The sequence below is a fragment of the Cydia fagiglandana genome, chromosome 16 (assembly GCF_963556715.1).
Source record: "Cydia fagiglandana chromosome 16, ilCydFagi1.1, whole genome shotgun sequence".
Lineage (NCBI taxonomy): Eukaryota > Metazoa > Arthropoda > Insecta > Lepidoptera > Tortricidae > Cydia > Cydia fagiglandana.
Genome location: NC_085947.1, coordinates 16635001 through 16653976, shown reverse-complemented (window position 1 = coordinate 16653976; position 18976 = coordinate 16635001). Strand labels below are relative to the sequence as shown.

The 18976-nt window shown below is 37.4% G+C and overlaps 1 protein-coding gene across 1 annotated transcript in view; it reads left to right on the top strand.

Annotated features, from left to right (window-relative positions):
• Positions 1-18976, top strand: part of LOC134672068 (WD repeat-containing protein CG11141) — a 38887-nt gene that overhangs the window by 9108 nt on the left and 10803 nt on the right. The window contains exons 3-7 of the mRNA XM_063529970.1: positions 1272-1395; positions 4034-4197; positions 5045-5189; positions 5853-6052; positions 6753-6856. Coding sequence (XP_063386040.1) covers positions 1272-1395; positions 4034-4197; positions 5045-5189; positions 5853-6052; positions 6753-6856 — 737 coding nt within the window. The remainder of the gene's footprint in view (positions 1-1271; positions 1396-4033; positions 4198-5044; positions 5190-5852; positions 6053-6752; positions 6857-18976) is intronic.

Here is an 18976-nt window from a genome sequence, read left to right as displayed (position 1 = left end):
CACCATGCAAGGGGTTTCCCAAAACAAGTGAGTCACTCAGGTCGTCCACCCCACACTTACTCACTACTACGAGTATGTAGGGGACACCCCGTGTGTTCGTCGAATCCCACACCCTCTTATATCTCAACAATTTCAACATAAACACTCGCAAACATATAAGTAGACGTGGGTGCAATTCAAAATGAACCTTGATGTGTTCTGATAAAGTTTAAATTTGCATGGCACTTATTTTGAAGTGTTAGTAAACATAGTATTCAATTCAATGCTCAAACAAACAAAAGGTATTATTAGCTATTATGTTGTGGTATTATTGATATCAATTATGACTCATTAAATCATTGTGTCTGTGAAAGTATGTATATGAAATACATTTACTCCAGTAAAAATTAACTATGTTGTGTAGAAACAAGGTAAATGTTGGTACATATTATATTTATTTGCCCTCATTTTTTATTTCCTTCCTATAAGTATACTTATAAAAAACACACACACACAAAGTTACGTATTTTTTCGTTTAAAATGTAAGGTGTATTCGGATTATTCCGATTCACTTCCGATTCGGGGTGATTTTGGAAATGGACTCGATGCGAATTCGCTATACATACATATATCTACGCAAACATGACACATATGTATGACACACCGGAGCGACGTGCGAGCTTGGTCACATTTTCTTTAATACCTATAGGTTATATTTCCTTTGCGCTACGACATGGGATTCTTCAAGAAGCGGGTATTTAGGGTACTCAAGGGTCGGCAACGCTTAAGTGGCTCCTGTGGTGTTGCTTATGTCCATGGGCGACGATGACCGCTTCCCATCAGGCGGCTCGTCTGCTCGTTTGCTGACTATTACATAAAAAAACCGGGCAAGTGCGAGTCGGACTCGCGCACGAAGGGTTCCGTACCATAACGCAAAAAAAAAACAAAGAAAAGCAAAAAATAAAACGGTCACCCATCCAAGTACTGACCACTCCCGACGTTGCTTAACTTTGGTCAAAAATCACGTTTGTTGTATGGGAGCGCCATTTAAATCTTTATTTTATTCTGTTTTTAGTATTTGTTGTTATAGCGGCAACAGAAATACATCATCTGTGAAAATTTCAACTGTCTAGCTATCACGGTTCGTGAGATACAGCCTGGTGACAGACGGACGGACGGACGGACGGACAGCGAAGTCCTAGTAATAGGGTCCCGTTTTACCCTTTGGGTACGGAACCCTAAAAAAAGGTACTTATGATATTTATTTCAGTTTACAACTATTTTTGCTTCAGGTACACAATCAGTGACCTGCATAAAGCCAAGATAACCGCCATCGAGTGGTCCAAGAACGGAATGAGGCTGTTCTCTGGCGACAAGAACGGCGTCATCATCATGACCGAGATCGACTTCTACATGGTAAGTCTTTTATGAGATTTGATGAACGTAAAATTCAGTGTTGCCAACTCGGAATTTGAAAAAAATGCTAGACTAATGTCTAGATTATGCCAAAATTATGCCAAAGGTTTCTGAAACACCTATGCTAAAAAAATGCTAAAATATCACTTGAATTTAGACACTTAAAACACATACTTTTTTCAAATTTACCGACTTTTTCTACTGACAAGATCTGCTTGACCAACTTTGTCCACAAAAGTCAAAATTCATATGAAAATATGAACCACATAAGGCGATGGCGCATATTGTTGCTGCCAAGTTGGTGCAAACTTGGCTTAGACTAAATTATGCTAAAAAATATGCCAGATGCTAAATGGAGAATTTTGGTGCCAAAGCGAGTGAAAATATGTCAGATCTGGCATCATTTATGCCAAGTTGGCAACACTGGTAAAATTACTCTAAAGCTTATACTCAATCTTATATATACATATGTGTCGTTCCATGCATAAAAGGGTTTTTATGCTACATGTGCATAAGGACCCTTCTCTGATGGAAAACCACGCATATTCAGCAAAGAAGTCACGTGCCGCGTAAAATAAGCTTTCGCGCTCGCATATTTAATTACCTAGTAATACGGAAGCGCCGACTTGTTACCACGCGCCAGTTATAAATGTTATAATACGTTACATACATCACATAGTACGTGCATAATTTTATTTTTTAAGTAACAACCAACCAAATGATTATCTCTCTTTTGAGTCACAACTGTATTAGTTAAGTAATTAAAAACGTTTTAGTTTGGTTTACTTTTGTTGAAACTGAAGATCAAATCAACAACCTGTATATTGATATTAATAGATTACGTATATAAATTATCTATCCACATTAATAGTTTGGTAAAAGCGATAATTTCATACATAACCCCTTGTAATGAACTTTCTTGTAGTCGGCTAAAGATAAAACATGAAATTTTAACCTTCCAAAATTCTTAGTAAACATACAATTGTATGGTGATTTTACTTGCTCACGCAACTCTATTTTTAACCCTAATTACCCAAATTATCGATGCGACCCGCACTAAGTACAGTTTCGTAGCACTTTAACCACTATTGGTATCTATCCCTATCTTACGCAATTTAAATCCTATTACTAGGTAACCGTTTTGGACGATAAAGCCAAGGCCACAAAACGAATTTAAAATCCATCAAATAATAAACAATCCACGGTATATGAGTTTAAGGTTCGAATTCGTAGTATATTTGATTGATTTGTTGTCATGTCTTATCTCAAGGGTTAATGCGCCCATATCAGTGTTTTTCCGTTTGAATAATGGTAGCCCCTGCTGACATAAAAATGGTTTACTGGGTGCACTGTCTAACACGAAACGTTATATAGGTATTTGTTTGTGCTACAATCTTTTATAGCATGTGATAGCGAAGCTAGAAAACTCGCATTTTTTCGAAACTAGTTTCCATGTTACGGACAAAAAGCGGTTTACAGGAATTGATATACGTAAAATACGCCTATGACTTTGAGTACGTTTAGAGGACCAATAGCACTTTTTAGACGTTATTCGTTTATTCAGATTTTTAGGCAAGTCCAAATGAAAGCATTATTATGACGATCGATTCCACGACCATCTTCTACAGGGTGTGTCTGACCATGGAGCTTTAAATCCCGGGCTCGATTCTACTCGCTAAACTGAGGTACTATTATTATGGCACCAATTCCGAAATCCCGATTTTTTTTTTACTTTTTCATACATTTAGGATGATCAGGTGTCGTCGTTTTCTATGGAAAAGCCAAAAAATTTTCCCCGATTTTAGGGTTGGTCCCATAGTAAAAGTAGCTCAGTTTAGCGAGTAAAATCAAGCCCTGAATTTAAAGCCCCATGGTCAGACACACCATGTATATAGATTATAGAATAACTAAGAAGAGATGACACATGATAACATTAGAGGCAAACGATAGCAAGTAGATATATCAAAAAATTGAGTAGAGAAAATATCTTGTAGAATTGCAAAGAAGACATTCTTATCTGCGCATTCCAGTATTATACGCTTATAGTTAATATAGGTATGTATTATATATAACAATGGTTGACTGGTTGAAATGAATTGGTATATTTAGTTGTCGATTAATTCTCTCGTTGTTCTCGATTAGTCTTGTATTGTTTTTGATAAGCATCTATTGAGCTATTGGTTACGGGTCATATGTTACCGATTATCATTGGAATTACTGCATAATACAAATTGTAATACATACATGTATGTATTAAAAACCTCATTTCGTTTTACATTTCTTTTACTCGTAGCTTCAAATCTGACTTAAAATTTTACTCGGTCAACCATACGGGGCAGCGCTTGACTATTTTATTTTCAATAAAAGTGATGCAGATAAACACACTACTCGCTTCTAGCTGATCGTCGCCAGTCAGACATCTGCCTCTTGTAAAGTCGAATGAATAACTATACTCAGATACACCCACTTCGTCATTATGTAGTAAAAGTCGCGATGTTCAACCATTCTACATTCGTCACAATCGTCGGTGGCTTTCAATGTAGAATGAGTGACGAAAGCAGAATAGGACTAATTTAAGAACTTGGCGAAAAACGAATGGGACGATCCAAGACGATACCGATTTTACCAATGTTTCCAGCACCTCTGCAAATCCAGTGAGATCGTGAACGAAGAACACGAGATAGTGCAGATGAGCTACTATCAGAACACGCTGTTGGTGTCCAGCTTGTATCGCACGATAGTGTGCGAGAAGCGGGACGGCAAGTGGTCGATCAACCAAATAGGCAAGCGAGAGAGGAAGAGGTAAGCTTTAATAATTACTGTAGGAATGGAACGTAAGGGGATAGCGTGAAACGGAACGCAAGGGAGAGAGAAGGATGACAAGAGGTGCGAAAGGAACGGGGAGAACGATTGAACGACGAGCGAACGTGCGTTTAGGGTGTTAAAATTCTATATAATTCGTTTTTCTTAGTTAAATAAAACAATTCAAGTTTAGTTTTGGTTTTTATTACGAGACCTAACATAATCCCTCATAATTGTTAAAAAAAAATAGGATCGACCAAATTGCTTAGTCATAAGACGTTCCACTGTTTACGCAGCAAAACGGCCGGTATTTTAGGCCGCAGACTGAACGCACGCGACCGGCGGCGCGGCGAGCGGCAAAACAAGACCGTTCATACATTTGGCCGAGCGCAATGTATGAATGGCCTTGATTTGCCGCCTTGATACACGTAGCTTTACCGTTGATACACAGTTTTTAGTACAATTGAAGCCAAAGGCTTAGGTTTTCTTTCATCATCATCATCATATCAGCCAGAGGATGTCTGCTGGACATAGGCCTCCCCCAAAAAGTGCCACAATGACCGGTCTTGCGCCACCCTCATCCAGCGGATTCCCGCGACCTTTACCAGGTCATCAGTCCACCTCGTGCGGGCCTACCCACGCTGCGCCTTCCGATACGTGGTCGCCACTCGAGAACCTTTCCGCCCCAATGGCCATCGGTTCTACGGGCAATGTGCCCCGCCCACTGCCACTTAAGTTTAGCGATTCGGAGGGCTACATCGGTTACTTTGGTTCTTTAGCCTTTGGCTTTTTCACAACTTCAGCTAAAATTTTGGTAGTTTAATTAATATTTGATGCTATCTTCCAGCCTGTGCCACCTGGGTGCGGTGTTCCAGTACTCGTACTCGCGCGGCGGCGGCGGCGGCGGCGCGCTCGCCTACTGCGCGCGCCCCGGGGTGAGGCTGTGGCGCGCCGACCGCGCCGGGCAGGTGCTGCATACACTTATGTTCAAGGTCAGCTTCGCTAGACCCAATCGAGAAATCGGGGGCACTCCTCGAATCTTATAGGCATAGTGATTTTTTTTAGTATCATCAAAATATCAAGAATTTGCATTCGTAAGTGAAATTTGGTTGTTCAAAGGTAATGAAGACTAGAATATAATCCCACACATCCATCCATATACCTACCCATCTCTGTTTTAAGGGAGTTCCCTCTGCCAACAAACTGCCCTGCAGTTTGGCAGAACAAGAAAATCTGTATTAAATAGGGTTTATTTTATCTGAATAAATGAGTTTTTTTTTACAATTCCATAACTTAAGTAGTTTACTTCTTTGTGTTAATTGTAAGCTCATTTGGCGCCCTTCAGTATATTGGGCGCCTGCGGTGTCCTTCATGCCCCACGGTTGAACTTAGCCCGACGTTCAGAACGCTACGATGCCCTTCATACTCTAAAAGTCTAAATTTGAACTTAGCCTGTATATTGGGCGCCTGCGGCGTCTTTCATGCCCCTAAATCAGGCTTAACACGACGTTCAAAACACGCTTGGCGCGTACCTATTTATTCAGGGCCCTTCATATTGGAAAGTCGAGCGGTTCGTAGCGCGTGTGCTTCGCGCGCTCTAGCTGCTATGCTGAGCGAAGGCTTAAGCAATAAACCCTTCAATAATTAATCCACAGGATGCGATATCCAACCCGCTGACCATCGCCGAGCTGCTGAACCCGTCCTCGCGCAAGCACAACCATGCCGACATGGAGTACAACCTGGGGCCGCTGCATGTGTTCAGGGAGCACTACCTCGTGGCGCACAACGAACACTTCCTTTACGTGCTCGACCCCGATACCCTGAGGGCCACGGCCGTCGTTGACGACTTGAGAAGGTATTTTATTGAAATCTAATAGCTTATTTAGGGGCATTTGTCAAAAAAAGACATACCATTAGCTATAAGTATTAGAACTAACATATCAAATTATTTTCAGAAATATTTTCTGGTTTGATTCCAGTCTGGGGTACTGGAGGCCTTGGTCGCTTTTTATTAGTATATGACATTAATTTCAGATTCAGAAAAGACATATCGTTACAGATGCAGTGCGTTATTATTTTCTATCGTATTTCCACGGAACGTGACTTATTGCTACTTCAGTCAGTCTCAGTATAAAAACAGTAGCATGACAAATACGCGCGTTTCCGAGAAAATACGATGGAAAACGATTATGCCCTACATCTGTAGAAGGTTATTTTTAAAGAACATACAGGATGATTAACCGAGATTGTCTTAGATAGGGCAACTATGATGGCTAAATGTGTCCTCGAGAAGTTTCCCCACATGATGATCCCATATCAAAGAAGAGACGAAGCATAGCCATAATAAACCATTAGAGCCGGTTGACCAGCTGCTCTTACTCTTCCCAATGTAAAAACTATTAAGTATTTATAGTTTCGCTGTGTAACTAATATCATAAAATTCTATCGCTCCACCAGCCAAAGCTTACTGATGCATGTCTTCCAATTATTAGCGAATATACCTAAAAAGTTTAGTTCGTCGCTATATTATTATGAAAATGGCCCCTGTGTTCCAGGATCCTCTCAGTGGCGGTGAACAAGGACGAGATCTTCGTGCTAGAGGGAGGCCGCTCGCTCGTGCGTCTCGCTCACGCGCCCGAGCCCGCCACGCTCGCTTCAGGTCTGTTTGCTAAGAACGCATGACACACATACCATACAGGTCTCTTACAAAGAGGGTACAATAAATTCTATTCGTCTTCAAAATTACTTCATATTCACTTCACTTTTGCTTGGCTTATTTCTGTTGACTGGCCCACTTGGACCATCCTACTAACCCGGGGTTAAGCGGTTAAACCGTTTACCCCAGTGTTAAATTTTACTGGTGCAAGTGGGCCTTAGATGTTATATAGACAGAATTATAAGGCGCCAATTCTAATATATTGTAGATATCTCTTTCTCGCTCTCACTTGCGTGCGGCGCACCAAAATCGCGGTGCGGTGCGGTAGTCTGTGACGGCTTTAATGTGTTCGCTACATCAAAGTCGATTGACCGGCAACCCTATACATTAAATTGGCGACCGCATCATGTCACCGACTCACTATAAGTACACCCTTTTCGTACTAAGGTTTTTGCAGCTCGTTATAATATGTAAAGAATTTATTGATGTATAATTTCGACAATCACGATAATGTTTTAGTTAAAACGTGACCAATCTTATTACGAAAATTTTAAACACAAAATGATATAGAGATATTATTTTAGAACATTATACGCGAATAAGTAAATGTGATTGTCAAAAATTAAAAATACAGACGGAAAGTTACCAAAAGTTGCAAAAACTTTTTTATGATATCATAGGTACACTCACGTGCAATAATATGTTACTCGTCGAAGGCCGCAAAAATATGTGACACGCTCTTATGGCTCTACAATTAAGATCGTGTCAGATATTTTTGCGGCCTTAGTTGTGTAAAATATTATTGCAGGTGTACACAGTTACACATCTCTAGTGGTAGAGAGTAGAGAGGCTTAAAACTAAATCTTTTTTTATGCTAGATGCTTCTTATGTAATTAGATACTTTTTTTTATGAACTTATGTGATAGATACTTATGTGATTGTGTTTTCTTTTATACTATGTACTGTTCCGATTGTTTGTGCTTACGAATAAATCTATTCTATTCTATTCTATTTCTAGATATAGGGTAAACTGGGGTTGGCCCCTTTCAATGTATGTATATGTATATTGGATAGTTTACTGTCAGTCATAACTTGAAAGTAACCAGGGTGTTGTTCATTAAGGCCCACTTGCACCATTCCACTAATCCGGGGTTAACCGGTTAAACCTGGAGTTACCATGGATACCATTACAATTTGACACTGGGTTAACGGTTTAATCGGTTAACCCCGGGTTAGTGGGATGGTGCAAGTGGCGCTAACAAATGTATCCGTCCTTTGAGTTGTAAAAGTTTTGGACTATAGATGGGATAACCATGGTATAATAATATACTCCGCCTGGTACTCTCTTCCGACCACGTGACTGACACAAGCCTACGTCATCATGCGACAGCGCTATATAATAATATGAGATAGCGCTATATAAAGTGGCAATGTTATTGTGACGTAGGCTTGTGCCACTCTGGGAAGAGAAAACCATGTTTTATTAGATTATGGGTATAACGATGTGCCTTCCAATAATATATGTATGTTAGGAACTGACACGGCACTGACACGTCCAGTTATAAAGTGAGTTGTAACAAATCTAATCATGTTATAAATGTAGGAATTAAGCTGATAATTACTTAATATTACAATGTTTGTACTTAATGTGCCTTATAAATATGTACAATGAATTTAGACAGATATGGAGATGTTAAGTAAATGTGACTTTTTCTAAGAAAAGGTATCACTGTTCCTTTGGTCTAGAATAGTTGTGTGCTCAGAGCATAAAAAGGTCAACCACGGCGTTGCATGAACAAGAGATTTCCTTTGGCAGGATTGGTCCTTAGGACCCAAGGATGGATTCAAGAAGTGGAGCCACCGAGATTTTTGTTCATGCAACGCCGTATGTTAGCTCCAGCGCCATCCGCTAGAAGGTCAACTTTAAAATAAATATTTATGGCAGTAATGCCTTATTGACTTTTGACAATAATAACCTTTTTACATGAAAATGGAACAAATACTATTTTAACGCTAACTTGTATCATCGTCATTTGTGTGCCATTTTATTGTTTTTCCTCGGGCACAAGTTTATTTCTTATTCTGCTGTCACAAAGGCACAGTTTACAGAGCACTTGAATATTTAGTTTAGTCGAAAGTTACCTGGTAATGGAACGGTTAGTTTCATTTAGTTGTATTTGGGTTTAGGTTATTGTTAGCTTTAGTTATCGATATTAAACTTTCGTGAGACATATTTTAAATTGTTTATACGACAACGGTTTCACTCACTTGAATTTTTAGTCGCTATTGGCGACATGTTTCGGGCCCGTCGGGGGTCCTTCCTCAGGCGCTCGTGCTCGCGGCGGCTGCAACTCGTGCACTGATCGCGCCGCTCGCCTCGTCGCTCGTTGCGCGCGCGCGGACAGAGCGGGGGCGGGGGGCGCGGTGCACTCGCGGTGCGGTCTAATTTCAATCGAGACGGAGGCTGGATGTTGCCACCTGCATGGAAGCCTATAATTCCTGGTATTAGGCGGGATGTGCGTTGTGACGATCGCGTGGACATAGTGAGTGCAGTGTGCTTGATGCCAGTCGATGCAGCCGCCCTGCCAGACCTCGACCTGACAACTCCGGCTGCGGAGTGCACCGCGCCCCCCGCCCCCGCTCTGTCCGCGCGCGCGCAACGAGCGACGAGGCGAGCGGCGCGATCAGTGCACGAGTTGCAGCCGCCGCGAGCACGAGCGCCTGAGGAAGGACCCCCGACGGGCCCGAAACATGTCGCCAATAGCGACTAAAAATTCAAGTGAGTGAAACCGTTGTCGTATAAACAGCTTTAGTTATTTTGTTTTTAACTTGGACGTCTTTTCACCAAGGATGGCGAACTGTTTATGTGATAGACAGTATCTTTGTATTGGTTAATATAACAACAAGACAACATCACTAAAGCCTCATTTAGATGGTTCAAGAACTTGCATGCTATTTTCGTTACATTGCTGTATTTGGCCGATCGATTTAACCGATTCGGGGCTGATGATACGCCTGTCGTGTCATCAATGTTTTTTACATGTGGCGTATGACACGGGAGGAGTGTCATCATATTCTATGGCGCATGGCATGGCTGCCGTGTCATGAAATGATTGCACCGCGCCACAGCCAAAAGTTTTCGAAAATGGAACACGCAACGAATCGGTTAATTTAATGTACTCTGGAGGCCTACCGCGAAAACCGAAATTCACTAATTGCGGGGATCTTTCTCTAGGACATAATTAGAGTGACGAAAAAAATGCCCGCAATTGACGACTTCCGATTTTCGCGGTTATAGCCCTCTGTATTTAGAAATGTATCGAATATTGTATGCAAGTTCTTAACCAATTCTTAACCCGTCTTTAGGGGCTTAACTTTAGTTCATTCCATTCACGCCATCTTTGATGCATCAATTTGTAATTGTTTGTTTGGATCGACTTGTTTTTTTTTTTACGATAATAAAAAAATAACATTCCAAATTTATTCAAAAAAGATCTAACCATCGGAGCTCACGTCTTATAAGCGTTGATTTTCACCTATATTTTGCTGCTGCGTGGCATCAGCTGTTAAGTTTCGATCTTTCGATGCGTGTGGTTAAACCTTAATAATTATTAATACGATTCAGGTTAATCTTCTAACAAAGATACAATAAATATTAAATCTATAGTCTGTATCTTTAGGTATTTAAATAAAAGTAGACAAACAATTTGTACATTTTCGGGTAGTTATAACATTTATTGGTTAACCGACCAATTACAAAACCGCCCGAATCTGTCCCTGGACGACCTGACTTTAACCTACATTATTTGATCGTGTAAGGTTTTCATCTACCCTCAACTGGCTTTACGAGCCATTTGAGTGTAGATATTGTTTACTTTTATTTAAAGACTATAGTTACTGTAGTCACATAATGGCAAATTAAACTTTATAATAACTACATATAGCATAGAACATAAGACATATGTCGGCGGCCGATCGTAAGATCAGGCAGATCGTAATGTTCCTGTGTATTGTTTTGACGATAGTCACATTAAACCAATATATAGGTAAGATAGGTTCGTTAGGTTGCTTCAGATGCCCGAAGGCCAAACTGCCCAGAAATAGGAGCCCCGCGTCGACTCAGGGAACTGGTCGAAGATTTTCACGTTTCACGATATGCCTAGGAATTTCACGATATGCCTGATCTTACGATCAGCCGCCGACACATACATATGTATTTCGTGTGTTTACACTATTATTTTAATTATACACCTACTTATATTGTTCTAACAAATCGCTGGCCCAATATTACAGGGTTCTATCTTTCACTTTGATCGAACTTAAATTTGAACATTGTCATAGTGACATTAGGTCGAATTTCGACTATCTTGAAAATGTAACATAGAACCCTGTAATATTGGGCCAGCGAAATGTCTACAGTGATTTGATAATAGTTATTACATGAGGTTGTTACTAACTGCAATGATATAGTTATACTTAGTTTTATGTTTTTATTAGTGTAGAGTCAGACCAAGATTAGTCTGCAGCGGATTTGATAGCCCACGCAGTGAAAGTGTTATTTTAAACGTCAAACTTGTATGAAATTATGACGTATAAATGACACTTGCACTGCGTGGGCTATCAAATCCGCTGCAGACTTTTTTTGGACCGACTCTAAGATAGTGAGTTGTAGTGCCTTAACTGATACCAAATAAGGACCAATGTATTTTAGTTTAAATATACCCAGGAGATTTATATATAGATATAATACTATGACTAATGGAAAAATGACTTCCTTAAGTGCTAAAAAAGTTAATTAAAAATAAATGTTATTACATGTAGAAAAATAACGCAATTAATGCGATGAATTTCTTGAGTATATGCCATTGTAAGATCTTATTGCCCCAAAAGGGAATAAGCCAACGTTGAGAGTATGGCCAACCATACTCCGAGCTAGCTAACATAACTATATGTGGCGTTTCATGCCTAAAAGGGTCTTCTCTGACGGAAAGCCACAGGGGCTGTCCATAAATTACGTCATCGATTTTTGACGATTTTTGACAATTTTTGACCCCCCCCCCCCTATAATCATCCAAAAATCATGCTTCAAATGACCCCATTTCCTCCTACTTCATGCTACCGTCATCCGATGTCCAGACCCCCCCCCCCCTAATTTGAAATGACGTAATTTATGAATAGCCCCACATATGCTTTTGCACTTCTTATCAGAATTACTTAGCGATTTCTTACATAACGAAAAAGATGTGTAATATCTTTAATAAATAGTACATACATAGGTAGTTATGTCTAATATTTTTTGTTAAGTACCTATTAACATTCTAACCTAGGGCGCTCGAGTTATACCGTGCGATTTTCATGGCACAGATAGGGTTGCCAACTTTTTTTGGGTGGAATATAGTATTTTCCAGAATAAGGCATCAAAAATATAGTAATTTCAAAAAATATAGTACTTTTAGATAAAATACTAAACATGAGTGTAATATACGTTTAATAGGAAATATAGTATTTTAGCGTACTATATATTTTTCCAAAAGTATATAGTACAGAGAGCCAAAATATAGTACAATACTATATAATATAGTACGGTTAGCAACCCTAGGCACAGACTGCGTAAGTGTTATTTAAACGTCATAATTTCATAAAAGTTTGACGTTCAAAATAACACTTGCACAGTCTGGGCTATCCAAACTGCTGCCAACTTAGCTTGATCTAACTCTTATCTGATATTGTATAAGTTAATTTTTGCGCTTCTCTTATGTACTTACTTTTATATTATATATTAATGGCATTTGTGAATCTTGTGATATTTAATTCGATAATGTACTTATTAAATATTTATATGTGACGTCCCACGGGTAAAGGTACCTAAAGGCACTTGGCGCTTACGCTATTATTAACGCCGCTCCAATATTATTGCGGCGCTATGCGACGTAACCGCCAGCCGCCATAAGGTACCTTTTGCCGTGAAACGTGACATATGCATTTAAATTTAAGTGGTCCAAAGCACGAGTCGTATTATCCAGTTTTTTGTATTATTCCAATTTCTGTATTCCTGTATTGCCCGAAAAGTATTCGTTATGTAATGTACCTGTAAGTAAACTTAAATAATACTTACCTTAGTTACCTTATGTATTATGTAGCATCATTTTGTATTTTCATTCGACTATGTAACAGAATTATCATGCACGTGTATTTATATTTGACAGTTCTGAAGTTATGTCCATTATTTCGCATGACTATATTTTTCTCAAAATCATCATAATATTGACAAGTTAAATGTTATTTTCATTACTGTTTATTTGCATCGTAATTTAAGCAGTTAATATTGTATACTGTGTATTATTTCACTAGTTTTCGAATCTTCGAAAATTTAAAAAAAGAATTAACGCAAATTAAAAAAAAATACATGGTAAATGGCGATTGATCGAATCACATCGGTATTTAGAAAAACGCGTAAAGGAACATACACCGATTTTAAAACACATTTTATCACAATTTGGGACACAGTTAACAACTTGTGAGCGTATAGATTATAGATAATGTTGTATCTTACAATTAAAGATGATTAAAGTAAGAACGCTACGTACAAAGAATTTCGTATATTGACACGTCTATTCCTAATTCTATTGCTAACCGCTCGCACAGTGTCATTGACAACTTTTAACACATAAAATTATGCGCGCAATAGAGATGAGAAATGGGATGTACGCTATTCTTCGTGTACAGCGTCCTTACTTTAGAAGAAAGTATTCAGTTAAAACTTAGTATTTATAGCCCCTCAGTTTGGGTATGGTCACAGGAGAGACGTGATTCTTTTTGTGTGTATAATCCGGTGCGTTGCCAATATACATGTGTATTCTGTAAATTAGTCAGAAAACTAGTGAATAATACCGTCATGTCACAACCGAAACTCAGTAATTGCAAAAAAACAAACAAAAATCAACCTTGTTTTTGTACAAGTACGGTTCAATATGGCTAAGAACTGGTAAGTAATTAGTGAGTTTGGTTGTCGACGATATATCCGTATAATTTAGTATTAGTGCGTGTATCAGCATGGCCATTGTACTTATATATGAATATATTTTATTTTCAAAAGCATGTTTTATTTTTATTTTCCTTTCCTTTCGCTTCGATATTCGTATATTAGAGCAATGGTTACGCTTGCTTGCTTCTAGCAAAGATTCCTTGATAGCATAAGATATGTAAAGTATATGACAATTTCATGCTTTGGTTTTGACAGATTATGTAGATGCAGGGCTCGGAACCGGTATTGATATACCGGTTAATATCGTTTACAAACCGTTATATTATTTCGTTCATTAATAAACCGGTTAATTGATGGAACGCGAACTTTAAAATTTAGTCCTCTCTTCTAACCGGTTAGTTGAGAGAACGAAATGTTTTCGTTCTCGAGGAACGATATAATACCGGTTAATCTCAGCCGTCTACAATATTAATACATTACCCGGCTACCCGCTCTAAGTATATACTCGATCTCGATGTTGACTTGACGGTGCTGCTTGCTGACTGAATTGTTTATTTTTTATACTTTTTGGGCGTGTGAGTTTTGACTGTTGGTGTTGGTGGTGTTTTGTTACATTTAAAATGGATTCACAAAGTTTTAAATATGTTCCGGACAGTCAACCATTTTTCAATGAAGAAGAGACCGATAATTTCGATTCTGACAACTGTAAGTAAAATAAGTGGGTACACATTTTTTTTGATAATCCTACTCTGAAAGGATATAAACTTAAAGCTCTGAATTGTATTAGCAGCTTCTCCTCCTTGCATTTTGTATGCAAATAAAAAAGAATATTAAATGTTGGTGGACGTCATTAAGCAAACAATGCTGACACGCTGGCGTGCAAATTATTTATTGTCTATAGATATTTATTTTGAATTTTGTTAATCCTTTTATATGACCAATTAGGATAGATTTATATTATAAATTCCAGATGTTCCATTGAAAAGAAAAATGGAACATCATTTTGTGACCCAAAGACGGACATGTACCGTAAACAAACGAATTTTAAACATGGGGCCACTTTTAGGGGGTCAATGAGAAAATTTAAAAATAAAAAAGTTCAAACTAAATCGTGTTGATATCGACGCCCTAAAGCAAACACGTAGTGACCCACAAAAACCAAATTGTTCACCAGAGACGAAAAATTATTCGAGTTTTGAAAAAAAAATCATAACTACGTTGTTTATTAACATAACTAACTCAAAATTGGATGCACATTCAATTTTTTTTTGAAAAATTCATTTAAATAAATTTAGCTCAAGTTGTTACAAGACCATATTTTGTGGGTTACTACGTTTTGATCTTTTTTACACAGTGCGCAAACTCGTAGTAAATACCAGTACCAGTACAGTATGGGATAGCATTTCCTTAAAATTTGTATGGACAGAAAAAACGCAGTAATCCTCCTGAATATGACAAAAGATATCCGTAATAAAGTCGTAAACGTAGTGGTTTAGAAATTTTGGGTGAACAAAATGCTGTAACAGTATTTTTTGTTTCTTTTTGTAAGCAATTTAGAATGCATTAAATGTATTGCCAAAAATTTTACCACACCCTTAAAAATGACTTTAATGGCATCTTAAAGTAAAATGCACGACATTTCAAATGTATACATACTTATAAAATGTGAGATGTTCTCGGGATTCACAAACGAACATAACACATCTATTATGATGATTTGAATTATTAAAATCAATATAAGCATTCTTAATACCAAACAAAACACATAACTTAGGTTTAATTTTCAAGAACATAATTAAATCTTATAATGTTATTGTAGAACCAACTAAAAAATAAGAAGTCCACTTTGGAAAAGGCATAACGTAATGGAAGATCAAAATCTAACCAAAGTATAACGACGACGTTAAATTGTTATTAAAAAAAGTGGTTTCTACATCCTCTTATAAAATAAAAGTCCACTTTAGACAAAACAAACTTTCATCAGATACCATAAGACCAAATTTTATTTAAGTCCCATAAAAGCATAAAATCGATACACACACCGTAAATATTGCAATTTTACATGCTTACAATTGAAAAAAAACTTCCTTTCTTAAATAAAAATAATCACTTTATCCAAAATCCCCGTAATCTTTTACTTGATTACAAACACGTCGACTCACTTTTACCCCCCGAACCACACTGAGCGACGGCGCAAACGTTCAAGTAATGGCCGCGATAGCCGCGTTAAAACGAAATGGCACGTATTTAACCGGTCAACTAATTAATCGAAATTGGGTAGCTTAAAAAAATTGAAATGGGTACTAAAATTAATAGTTTAGCAACGAAAACGGAGCCTAAAAATATATCAATATGAGTTGTATTTTAATGCCGTTACAGCTTTTGATTATTTTTAGGCAGGTACCAAGTATTTATTTGGCAACTGAATTATTATATTGGAGACCATTTATGAAGCACATTTTAAAAAGAAAACGGCTATTTATTAATTCAAAAATAAAGTTCTTTTAAAATATTTTGTTTGGTCATTACACGGTCAACCTAACACGCTCCTCCTCGCTTTGCTCGTCGTCGCACCTATCTGTTGACTCTAGCAGAACACAGTGGTAACTATTGAAATTAGTAATTAAAAATTTAAAGATTTAATGGTATAATGGCCATTAGCCGTTTCATGATTAGAAATTTCGACTAAAAGTATACTGACCATTACGTGTTGGTAAATTAATTTGAGGTGTTTTGTGTAAAAAGTGACCAATATCCATAAAATTTAACTGCTTTTGTGTTAAAATACTACCTAGCTGAAACGACATGCTCAGTTATGACTATAGTTGATTACTTAGGTGTGAAGTGAACAACTAGATGACAACTAAATTTTATGATCGCTTTACAATATTAGTTGCCAATTTATTATTTTAGGCGCCAACCTAACACTTTAAGTTCCCTATAATTTTTTGGGTGGCTTGATTTTGCTGCCAGTTTTTTAAATAATATGATGCTTATATTTGAGGCTAATAGGGTACATCGCCAATTATTAGCCAGTTTTCAATTACTGGCCACCTATACTAAAATGAATTCTGTGTATAGGTGAATAGAACTCATTTTTGTAAGAGGCGGCCAGTTATTGAACGAGTGGGTTGTGGATAAATTTCAGTTACTGGCCATTTTCCTTATACTGAAAATGAGTTTTATTTATCTGTAAATAGAATTCATTTTTGGAATAGGTGGCCAGTAATTGAAAACTGGCTAATAATTGGATTTTCGTACCTTATATACTAAAATTAACTTTGTTCACCTATAAATAGAAATCAAATTAAGTGGCCAGTAATTGGGGGGTGGCTAGTAATTGGCGATGTACCCTATATTTTATTTGGCGCTAAAATATTAATGCACAGCCAAATTATATTATTATATGTCCAATGAAAGTTCCTGTTTAATATTTTAGTTGCCCGGTTAATAATAAGCCAAACGAAATAAGGCGCAGAAGTTTATACCTTACGCCCTACAACAGTGAAGTAATTATTATGTGGTTAGTTTTACTTGATCCTTGTAAACGTAGTAAAAGACATGTCTCTCATATTTTAATAGTGTGTGAATTTGTGTTAAACCACTACTCGACTAAACATTATTTCCCACCAAATAGCGTAACTGCAAGACATTCACATTCATGAGCGGCAAACACGTAGTAACATACACTTGCGTCAGACCAACGGAGGTTGTAAATGACAAAAGTATAAATTATATGGAATTAAAAATGCTGTAAATACAATGATTTAAATTATTGAGTGTTTTTGCTATTTACTGCGTGTTTGCTGAGTACATTTCAAGAAAAATAAGAACTTTTTGAGTTCCTATTTTCTCCATTTTTCATCGTATTGGCACGTGGATTCGACCTATCGGCGCAGAAAAAATTGGAGATTCCAAAAATTCAATAAAAAATTTTTTGAACTTCTGTGGGTTACTACGTGTTTGCTTTCGGGCGTCCATTTGTATCAAATAAAAGAGCTCATTGTGAGAATCCAAATATATTTTTTTTATAATTTTAGGATATACATTTTAGAAATGTGCAGTCAAGCATGAGTCGGACTTAATTACTTCGTTTTTGATCCGACCCTACGGGTTTTTCACTCACGTTTCACATAAAAATACATTGTTAAAAATTGGGTAATGTTACATTCTAATGTACGAACGGAACCCTTGCAACGCGAGTCTGACTCGCACTTGGCCGGTTTTTTTAATTTTCAAGCAGATGGGCTAATTGATGGTGGCAAATATAAAACTGATTCGTTTTCTTGTATAAATAAATAATTGGTTGATTTTAATAAATAATAAAAATAATTAATAATATCTTCTTCTATAACCATTCTAAAGCTGCTATAAAAAAATATTAAATTAAAATTATTAAATAAAACATCGGAAACTATTTATTAACAAACAGGAAAAAACATGTAACAAACATACACTAATTAATTAATAAGTAAAAAAGTAAAAAAAAAACAATAAACAAAAAAAAACATATTTCGGCGCACACAGCGTACTGCAGGACGCAAAATGATTCCTACGCAGCGATACGCTTCGCTTTTTCGAGGAAAGCACTGACATTCTGCCGGTTACAAATAATAATACTCATTTTATCTTGCTGCGACGTTTTCAATTTAACCGGTTTATTTCGTTCCTCAAGAACGAAACGAGAACGTAATTGGTGTAAACCGTTATTTCAAAAGAACAGTTCTTTAACCGGTAACCGCAAACGGAAACGAAATCCATTTCGTTCCCGGGCAAATGAACGAAACCGGTTTGAGCGTTGAGAACGGTTTCCGAGCCCTGTGTAGATGTCGCTGTACGGATCACAAGTCAAAAGTTAACGTTTGACAATCCAGTGACTCAAAATGTGTAGAATAGAATAGAATAGAATTCTTTATTTCGAAACCATGGTACATTTAGTTGTTACAGTAAAAGGTTGTGAGAACAGATGGCACCCTGTTAGGGCATTGCAAATAAATCTTACATCTAGGTAGTTTATGAACATTAGAACTATGCCTAATTTAAAATTTAATTAAAACATTTTCTACTTACAATTAAATAGTTGTACCTACTTAACTACATTATTATTTACACAGGGGATTAATATTAGTACCTGGTAG